Raw genomic sequence first — 10,426 nt, 5'->3', positions numbered from 1 at the left:
TTATTTGGCGTTCCAGTTCATGAACCAGCTGGGGCAAGGACAGATTCATCAATCTAGTCGGCTTGAGTGCCCCAGCCGCTCCACGAATCGATTCATCAGTACAATATTCATAAGTTCATTTCATTCGGTGTTCTATGTTCATGAACAGTTGGGGCAAAGGTAGATTCATCAATCTAGTCGGCTTGAGTGCCCCAGCTGCTCCACGAATCGATTCATCAGTACAATATTCATAAGTTCATTTCATTTGGTCTTCTATGTTCATGAACCAGCAGGGGCAAGGGCAGATTTATCAATCTAGTCGGCTTGAGTGCCCCAACCGCTCCACGAATCGATTTATCAGTACAATATTCATAAGTTCATTTTATTTGGCGTTCTAGTTCACGAACCTCCGTTATTCGGCGTCCTTATGAGCTGACCTATCAGCACCTCCAAGGCAATCTCATTAATATTGAAACCTCAACAGCCCGGCGCCGATTGAGTCATATGCCCCAATCGCCCCATCAACCTCTGTTATTTGGCGTTCCAGTTCATGAACCAGTTGGGGCAAGGGCAGATTCATTAATCTAATCGGCTTGAGTGCCCCAGCCGCTCCACGAATCGATTCATCAGTACAATATTCATAAGGTCATTTCATTCGGCGTTTTATGTTCATGAACCAGCTGGGGCAAGGGAAGATTTATCAATCTAGTCGATTTGAGTGCCCCAGCCGCTCCACGAATCGATTTTCAGTACAATATTCATAAGTTCATTTTATTCGGCGTTCCTGTTTATGAACTAGCTGGGGCAAGGGCAAATTCATCAATCTAGTCGGCTTGAGAGCCCCAGCCGCTCCACGAATCGATTCATCAGTACAATATTCATAAGTTCATTTTATTCGGCGTTCTATGTTCATGAACTAGCTGGGGCAAGGGCAGATTCATCAATCTAGTCGGCTTGAGTGCCCCAGCCGCTCCACAAATCGATTTATCAGTACAATATTCATAAGTTCATTTTATTCGACGTTCTAGTTCATGAACCTCCGTTATTCGGCATTCTTATTCATGAACCGGCTAAGGGCAGATTCGTCAAGCTAATCAGCTTATGTCCCCTAACTGCCTTATGAGCTGACCTATCAGCACCTCATGAATTCATTTTATTCAATCATAAATCAAATTCATTAATTTAATCGGCTATTAAGTTTGTTGTCTCACGTAGTCGTGACATTTTGTTCTAACTGCTGATTCTTTTAATTATGTACTCATATAACAAACAATACAAGCAATAACTTGAGAGCATAGAAAATTCTCATTCATAAATTGGGGGCTAACAGCGGACATTTTACACATGAAAATCCAAAAAAGATGAAAATCAACTAACAAAGAACATACATTGAAATAGAAAATACCTAATAAAACTAAAATGTCTCCCAAATCAAGCCTCGGGATCAGACTCAAGCGGCTCAACGTCCACTTGCTCGTATGGAATTGGCATGGTCAATGTAACTCCAGCGGCAGCAAGGGCTTTGAGCCACCCGCGTTTGAATCCTCGATTCTCGAATTTGAGGACTTCTTCTACGTAGTTTTCAAGGGCGGCGCTCTTTCCAGCCTCGAACGCCGCAGAAGCCTCAGAGTCGACTTTTTCCTTGGCCTTCTTCAACTCTTCTAACTCGGCCTCCACCTTGGCAAGCGCCTCCTTGGCTAACTTGAGCGATTCCTCGCTCGCATTTACCCTCTCCTCGGCGTCAGATCTGAGCTGGTCAGCAGTCCGAGCCCTTTCCTTCTCAGCTTCGGCTCGAGCACTTTCCATTGTGGCTCTAACCGCCTCGAACTCGGCCCTACTCCCTTCAGCTTCAGTTTCCGACTTCAAGCGGCCAATTCTTTCAATGGCATCATGCTGGCGGCGGCCTAGTTCGGCTATCTTTCCAACCGTCTGTAAAACAAGGAGTTGGGATCGTCACATACCAAGAAATATCGTATGCAAACCAAACCAAACGAGGAGTAAAAAAGATCAAATCACATACCAGAAGGGCCGACTGGGCAGCTAATGCTATTGCTACCAAATCCGGTTCGGCACGAAAGGTTGCCTTATCAACCGGCAAGGAGACCGAGGCAGCCAAGCTCAGAGCCACAGTCGGATCTTTCAAAACCGACGCTTCAGAGGAGATCGGCATGTTTTTTATCTTTGGTTCGACAACGAAAGGAGCAACCACACCCGACTCCTTTAAGCGTGGCCGTTTGTTAGCGGGGCCCTCCTTGAAGCCGGCCTCGCTCTCGGCGATACGTTTTTCTCCCCGATTTTCTGAAATCGGCCATTCTTCTCTCATCGGCCTCTCGGCATCCTTCTCCGTCTCGACCGCACGAACTTGAGCCGTTTCTTCCACTATAATGGGTACGGAAGATTCAGTCGAGGCAGGTCCAGAACGGGTGGCCTCGGCTTTCCATCGGGCGGCCATGCTTTTGGCGTTTTTCTTTTGTGCCAACTGCGTGAGGCTTTCCCCAGCCACGCCCTCAGAATAAGCGTCGGGAAGGTCTCCCAAATTCATAAAAATATTTTCAAAGGAGACGTCCCCTCAGCCTGATGTGGACGGAGGGTCGGACGAGTTGACTCCGGCTTCCTCAAAGGCCGAATTAAGAGCTTCGTCAATCTCCGCCGCCAACTGGTTCGGGTCCTCGGCGATTGGTTCGGCCGCTTGTTCTTCTACTTGTTCCGAATTGGATGCTTCTAAACCAATCTATCTCAAGTTTTTGAAACTGGGGAAGATAAGGGCTGTAAGATGGTTGTCACCTTTTGGGATCAGAATATTGTCTGCCACCGAAAATGTCGTGTAAGTCGGCTCGTACCGAAGAAGAATGTGGGCCGCCCTCCCTTGTTTTTGAAGGTTTGGACGACCGACAAACCGCAGCGCGGTTTTGATTTCTGCAAGTATAGCGTCGTCGTCTGAGACCAACACTTTTTTCAAGTCGCTTCCTGCAGGGTCGAATTCAGATATGGAAATACCATAAACAAAAGTGATCTAATCGGCCACCTGGTTCGCCTTTTCGCCTTGGCACAGGGTCTAGGCGATCTTCACCTTCGCCGAATTTCCAATTGCCGCGGACAACGACCATCACGTCATCGACTCGCTTGCCAGAGCTAGCAAGCATCGTCACTAAGTGATGATCAGTATCCTTGGTTCTAAGAAAGTAGCGTCCTAGCCGGCCAATAGATTTGGCTAGGACATAACAGTACCGAACGGCGGGTATACCTAAATTAATCCTAAGACGCCGATTTAGCTCTACAATTCCCATTATGATATGAAAGAAATTCACGTTGGGCTGGGAAGGGATTAGACCCCAATATCGTAGAATGGCCCTCAAAAATGGATGAAGGGAAAAGCGGACTCCGCCCTCAGCAATTGACAGGAGGGGAAAGACGATTGTGCTCTCGTTATCCCTCTCTATATCAGTGGTGCTGTCTGCCAAAAGTGACAGATGGACGTCATCGGGGATGGAAAAATGACGACGAAAGCCGAAGATTCAGTCCGCTGAAAGGAGCTCCTTCAGATGTTTTTCCATCTTGGCCAGCCCAAGGATTATGGAAAACTAAAAGCAAACAAGGAAGCGGGATCGAAAGTGAAGGAGAAGAAAACTTACAGGGGGCGAAGGGAAAGACGAGAAACAAGGAATTACAGAAGCTGCAAAGTGAAGGAGTTGCACTAGAAGGTGAACCAGATATCTTTGAGTATTCAGAACATACATTCGAAGAGACAATTTCAAATCACATTAAATGAAGGCAGTGTACGAAGAGGCGGGAAAGCGTTACAATGACCAAAAAGCGTGTACGCGTTCTGACACGCATTGGGAAGAGGGTTAACCGCCGAATTTTTGACTTCCCAGGCTAGAAGCCAAACACGCCGACTAACTGATGCTAGTGGGATGTTTGGGGGGCAATTGTGAGAGCCGAATTTAACTGGATCAATAGGGATGAATGGACCCGTCCAATCCAAAACATAACCTCTATTCCGCATTGATCCTAGTCAATCGAAGAGCTGAATAAAATAACCGGCACTCCAACCAGTAGAACAAAGGCCGAGTAAAAGTACATGTAAAGGATCAAGGATGGGCCTGGTCCTAAGGCCCAAAGAGAACACTATAAGTACGGGATCATTAGTCAGAAAAAGGTATGTGAGAACTAGTAAACTTAACTTAAGATACAAGTAATCAAGAGAGTATACACTGACTTATCCGTCGGAGTGCTAATTTCGGCACCCCCGACCGGAGTGTTCATTCCTTTTCAGGTTGACTAACTGAGGATCACAAGCGTCTCCCAGGACCGGAAGAGTATTTCCAAACCACTTCCCCACAACATCGACACAACTATTTTGAGTTTGAACTTCTTTTTCTTGGCGCATTTCTCCTGCTCTGCTTCCCATGCTGCAAATATGATGAAGTACACGCACACAAGCGTTCTCAACAAAGACTGTTACTCGTAAACAATTCATCCATTTTCCAATCTTACTATAGTTAAAATTAAAAAGTACTTAAAAGGGAGAACATATTTTCAGAACAAAACTTCACAGTTTTAAAGCAGAACCCAAATTTTAATACATAAAGAGAGACGTCATATCAGCTCCAAAAGCCATCCCAGTTTGTTCCAATCTATTTCATTGTTACAAGAAAGAAGAAATAATGGTTATAGCTTTGAAAATTGTAAGTGAAATTTGTAGTCATTGTGCATACCTCTTTTCAGCATATAGAAACATTTCTTTAGCATATTCAATTAGACAGGACGTCAGTAAAACATATGAAAATAATGCTTAAATAAATCAATTCTATTTATTGACCATCAAATCCAAACAATGAATTACAACAAACAAACCACATCAATTCACAAAACAATAACAAATGAACTGTGTTGAGAGCATACACCCTAAAACTTTATAAACCCCCCCCCCCCCCCCCCAAAAAAAAAAAAAAAAAAAAAAAAAAAAAAAAAAAGCACTCCAAGAGACAATCTCACCACCACACTAGGAAGATATTTAGATTAAGGTTCAGCGGCACGTCTGTTCAAAGTTCTCTCCAACCTTGTCTCAAATGGGGTAGAGTGCCAATTAACTCTCTTATCCTGCACACCACTAACACCTTATTAGTACTGACACCTGAGCATTACCCATTGGAGATATAACACGGAGAATTTCACTTCAGAAATACCTCTCTGTACTTGCTGGTTGTGTTTGGTATGCCTTTATAGGAGGAGGCTGAGCCAGAATCCCTGGCTTGCCCCATGTGATTCCAATATGTCCCAACAGTACCTATTATAGGCATATCATCAGGACTTCGACCAGGGGACTTTCTTGGCGAGGATGATGATGCTGAAAACTGTTTAAGCTCCTCCACAGTCAATGCACCTAAAATTGGCCTGTCTTCTATGCTTATCACTGAGTTTGATCCCGGGGACGTGCTTCTCTCAGATGTAATGGTTTCAAGCCCAACGGAGCTGGTTTTCTTGGTTGGAGTCGTTTCAGAGGAGACCAACCAATTCGAAAGGCTAGCATCGACTGCTATTTCTTGGTTTTGATTCTTGGATTGATCCGATTTGGACTTGAAGCTAAATGAAATACGTTGTGCTTCTTGCTCCACTGCAAAATTCTCCTTCTGTGGCTTCAAAGGTGATGTCCCTTTCGATTTCACAGCTTTCCATTGAGTGAGGTTCTCTACTGGGTTGAGCACAGTATGAACATAAACACTTCTATCTCGAGCATTTTGGTTAGATCCAATTTTTTTCACTTCTTGCTCAGGCAAACCACATTTTGTCAGAGGACTATCCACTTCTTCAATAACATCACGAGCTGAAGAAATTTCTGTTCCTGATTCCACTGACACAGTTGGAATCGACTTGGACCAGGTTTCTTGGCCTACAATTACTTTGTCCTCATCCTCATCCTCATCCTCATCATAATCACCATAGTCTTCTAACTCCTCATCCAAATCACTGTCCTCACACTCAAATTCCTCTGCTTCATCATCACTGTCTCTGCAGTTCTGATACCTATGATTCGGAGGGTAAGATCGAACACTTGAAGTGATAGAAGAACCATCTTCAGAGAGAGAGTGGAATAAAGTTGATTTTCCTGAACAATCCTCCTTTTGCTTCTCAACATCTTTGTTGCTCTCCGGTAAAATTTCAGTGCTTTCATGGACTGAAACCGGATCATAGGTCTTGATGTTTGCATCAAAAGTAACTTTCTTTCTGGGGCTCGGGCTCAGTTGCTCCTCAATCTTGTCACTGATATCAAAATTCATAAATTTTCACCAACACTAAGATAAGGAAACCAGACAAAATTGAACTCGAGAAATCCCCCAAAAAAACATTTTGATTACTTACTGTGTTTCTAAAATCAGATTGGTGGGTTTTGCAGAGATTTCCGGTTCTGAAGAGACAACGGGTTGTGGAGGCTTCTGGCTTCCATGTCTCTGCAACTAATTTTAAAAATTAAATCGAGTTTAATAGCAGAAACTGATACGAAAAACACTTTAAAGCTCTGTTTGGCTGCTGAGAAAAGATTAGGTAAAGAGAATTTAAACAAATCAACCAGATTCATTCAACACACAACTTCCCAAATTTGGGAGACCCCAAATCAACCGGTCCTCAAATACAACGCATTGATAAGATGGTATTTAGGAAGAAAGAAAAAAAAAAAACACAAACACAAACACAAACACAAACAGAAACTCAGAAGGATACAAAAATAAATAAAGAAATTCTTTATCTTTCTGAACAACCAAACAGATGGAAAGGGCAATTGGGAATCCATAAAAGCGACCAAACATAGAAAGAAACAAGGGGCTTACTTGGCCTCGAGGGAGGACCTTGTTCTTGCTTTGATTTCTGCGTTTCCGATCTTTGGAAGACCCAAAACACGCAAGAAAACAACCCATTATTTTAGGTTCTCTGTTCTTGCTCTGTCAGATAAAAGTTCTGTTCTAGGCCGAGGACGATGAAGATTTTTGGCTGATTAAAGAGTCTTCATGCTGAGAGAGAGAGAGAGAGAGAGAGAGAGAGAGAGAGTGGAAAGGAGCGTTGGATGATGAGAGTGATGATGAGCGATCAAGAAATCATTGAGAAGTTTTGGAGAGGCTACCCCCCTAGGGTTTTTGATCGTTTGAAAAAGGAAATGTTACCGTTAGAATGTGAGCCAGGCAGGCCCCACCTATGTTGTGATTTTCACGTTTTTTTTTTTTTTTTTTTAGTAAATTATAAATTCACCTTGACATTTGATTAAAATATAAATTATCCTCTATAATTCTGAAAATTATAATTCAATCCTAAGGTATCTAATTTCATAACAAATCGCTCTTATTAATAAATCATCAAATCAATTAATCGTTTTTAATAAAGGTAGAAATATGTTTCAATTAACAATTTAAGTAATTTTATTATTGTATAGGAGAGCAGTTGTGAATTTTATTTTTTTAATTAATTCTGTTAAATAAATTTTTTTAACAAGGAGGCATTTGTAATTTTTCAAACCACAATAAATAATTTATACTTTAAGCAAATCTCATAAGATGTATTTGTAATTCATTTATTTTTATTATTATTATAAAAAAAAATCTTAAAACATTACAAATGAATTGGACGGCACAACAGTATCCTATCTTTTCCTTATCTTGTTTTAATATATTCTTAATGATTATAAATTCATAATTTTTATAAATAAGTTTTTTTTATTCATATAGCACCTATTAGATATGGGTGGTGTTTTACATTTTAATGTTTGTTTATTATATGAAAAAAAGTTAGTAAGATTAATTAGGGTATGGTTTCTGTCCAGTCCGATGCTGTTGGGCCCATGGGGGCCTATCACGAGTCCCGTTTTGATAATCTGAACCGTCAATGTGTAGAAATCGTCGAGTACTATATGCCAATAAAAAATCAAGTTGATCGGATATCGATAGCTATGTGATCAAAACAGTTTTTTGTCAACCGTTAATTTGTTCACCGTCCAATTTTTTTAATATGAAACGTATTTGATCATATAGCTATCGACATTTAATCAACGTGATTTTTTACAGAAATATAGTACTCCACGAGTTCTACACATTGAACGGTTCAGATTATCAAAACGGGACCCGTGGTGGGCCCCCACGGGCCCAACAACATGGTCCAGTCCGATCCCGGACTGGACAGAAGCCATACCCTTAATTATATTTTAACTTTTTTTTTTTGTTGATAATTTGTTAATTAAGAGTACAATGAGACAAAATAATCGATATGTTGACTTTTTTGATAAAAATATTTACTTTTCAAACATTTCCTTAAAGACATGGGGAAAGCACCATTAAATCTCTAATTTGAGAATGTTAAACTCGCAAGTCCTTCCTTTTTTTTAAGGACTAATAGGTCCTATTTCATTTGTAAAGACGGTACTACCCATGTTTTTAGGCGCGTGCGGTTCAACAAGTAAGGGTAACGTGGGTTGGCATTGATGTTCAAATTATCGAAAAGCCCAACAAGGTACTGTAGTGTTCTGTGATAGAATTAGGAACGTTGTAGATGGTCAGGTTTGGAATTGGATTCCGATGTTACAGTGATTCGTCACGCGTATGTGGCGTGATTGTGTTTTTTGAATTGGTAATGTTAATGTTTATTCTGAAAATAACATTTATGTACCTTTATGAACCCATTTGCCCAAAATCATAATTTGATTACAACTCTGTTCCCTAATACGTTGGGTTCATCGTGAGGTTGGTTGGGACCAACGTTTCGAACATTGCTCCAACGTTTGGAGCATATACGCTGCACCATCGCCGTACACCGTTGATGGATAACATGACGCAAAGTATGAACTGTTAGGGTTTTTGATGTAAGAAAGGGTTTTTTACCCATAACTAGTTTGGTGCAAATACGTGTAACGTTATTGTTAATTTGCGATTGTTTGTCTGTGTTTCATTTGTACGTAGTGGCGATGTTGTATTCGTAATGTTTGTTGTTGTGTGTTAATGTAAGTTGGGGTATGTAGCTTATGTTTGCTTGTTGGGCTGATTGTGACCATTATTTCGTTGTTATCGTGTGGTAATGTAGGTTAGTTTATTAGTTTGTGTAATTTGAACATGAGTGTCGTTGTGTTTTTTTTATTCTGTTGTGGTGGGCCTGTTGTTTTTTTGAGTGGGGAACCCCTGTTTTTCGGGCATTGAATTTAGTTGATGGTTTTTTTTTTTTTTTTTCACCCAACACTTGGTTTGTCTGCAAAAAGGAATGTGTGTAATACAATATTATTATGGGTGTAATAATGGCCCGGCCCATTCAGGCTTCGTGGGCTCACGTTTTTTTAGTGGGCCAGGTCGGGCCGGCCCATGGGCCAAAAAATTGGGGCTCAGGCCCAAGTCCACTTATAATAGGGGTCTTGGGTCGTGAGCCGGGCCTAGTCAAGCTTTTTTTTTTTTTTAATATTAGAAAAAAAAATTAAAAAAATTATACTAGAGTATTTTAGTTACGATTAATGAGATGTTTTGTTTGATTATGTTTCATGGTGATAATTATGTATGACTTATGTTTTTTTAATTATGAACTTATAACTAAAAAAGTATGCAATTATGTAATTTTTTTTCTTTTGAAATGAATAATTTTATATATATGAAATTGAAACTTTCAATATTACAATATTAAATTATTTACATAACATTTATTGAATAAATAATTTTTATTTCCAAATGAAATAAAATATTACAAAAATTGATATTATTAAATAAATTAGGTGTAGATTACTGATGATGGTATAGCAATTGCATCACTATAGGTCAAGTACATCCCAACTAGGTTGGCACCTACTAGCTTACCAATCATTTGCATTATACTCCATCTCAATAATCTAATACAACAAAAACAAAAACAAAAACAAAAACCAAGAAAAAAACGAAATGAAATGAAATAATAAAAAATAAATTGTTGATCAATCATCAGAGGAGACAGACATTTCAGTCGCGTTGCCCGATGATATGTCATCCAAATCATATTGAATTCACTTCTTTTCATTAAAATTTTGTCTTCTTGTAAGCGCATGCATATGATCTCTGGATATCATCAGTGCCTCAATCATTTCGGGTGAAAGCCTGCTCCTATAGTCACTTAGCACCCGTCCAACTGCACTAAAAGTTGTTTCCGAAGCAACTGTAGAAATAGGAATGGTTAGTATATCACAGGCCATCTGTGAAACCACAGGTCACATAGATTCATTTTGTTTCCATCATTCCAAAATGTCAAAATTATCGGAATCATCCACTGATGGACTTTCCAAATAACGTTGTAGTTCAGAACTACTTACATATTCTTCTACTTTTTATTACTGTGAAAATACTTAATCTCTCGCCTCGAGATTGGACTGCTAGTGTAGTGTGTGTAGGTGTATTTATAGATGCAGTTGTCCTGTATTCTTGAAATAATATGTTGCATGTTTGCATAATAAGAG

At 40.2% G+C, this 10,426-nt stretch overlaps 1 protein-coding gene across 2 annotated transcripts; it reads right to left on the bottom strand.

Annotated features, from left to right (window-relative positions):
- Positions 1 to 4,768: 4,768 nt before the first annotated feature.
- On the bottom strand, positions 4,769 to 7,087 carry LOC114268916 (uncharacterized). 2 transcript variants are annotated; one of them, XM_028210153.2, is made up of 4 exons: positions 6,810 to 7,087; positions 6,343 to 6,437; positions 5,169 to 6,243; positions 4,769 to 5,082 (listed from the first exon to the last, which is right to left on the bottom strand). In XM_028210153.2, the coding sequence occupies exons 1-4, from the start codon at positions 6,894 to 6,896 to the stop codon at positions 5,002 to 5,004; spliced, it is 1,338 nt and encodes a 445-aa protein (XP_028065954.2). In that variant the 5' UTR covers positions 6,897 to 7,087; the 3' UTR covers positions 4,769 to 5,001. The 2 variants fall into 2 exon arrangements, with proteins under 2 accessions (XP_028065954.2, XP_028065955.2); XM_028210154.2 differs by having other exon boundaries at positions 6,343 to 6,431.
- Positions 7,088 to 10,426: the final 3,339 nt, after the last annotated feature.

Source organism: Camellia sinensis, chromosome 14 (assembly GCF_055761805.1).
Source record: "Camellia sinensis isolate YWXY chromosome 14, ASM5576180v1, whole genome shotgun sequence".
Lineage (NCBI taxonomy): Eukaryota > Viridiplantae > Streptophyta > Magnoliopsida > Ericales > Theaceae > Camellia > Camellia sinensis.
Note: the sequence above shows the minus strand (reverse complement) of the source record. Positions and strands in the feature narration are given on the sequence as shown.

Coding starts and splice junctions, on each gene's coding strand:
- LOC114268916 (XM_028210153.2), bottom strand. CDS start 6,896: ATGGGTTGTTTTCTTGCGTGTTTTGGGTCTTCCAAAGATCGGAAACGC. Junction 6,438..6,809: donor AGGTCCTCCCTCGAGGCCAA/GTAAGCCCCTTG, acceptor TTTTAAAATTAG/TTGCAGAGACATGGAAGCCA. Junction 6,244..6,342: donor AATCTGATTTTAGAAACACA/GTAAGTAATCAA, acceptor TTTTGATATCAG/TGACAAGATTGAGGAGCAAC.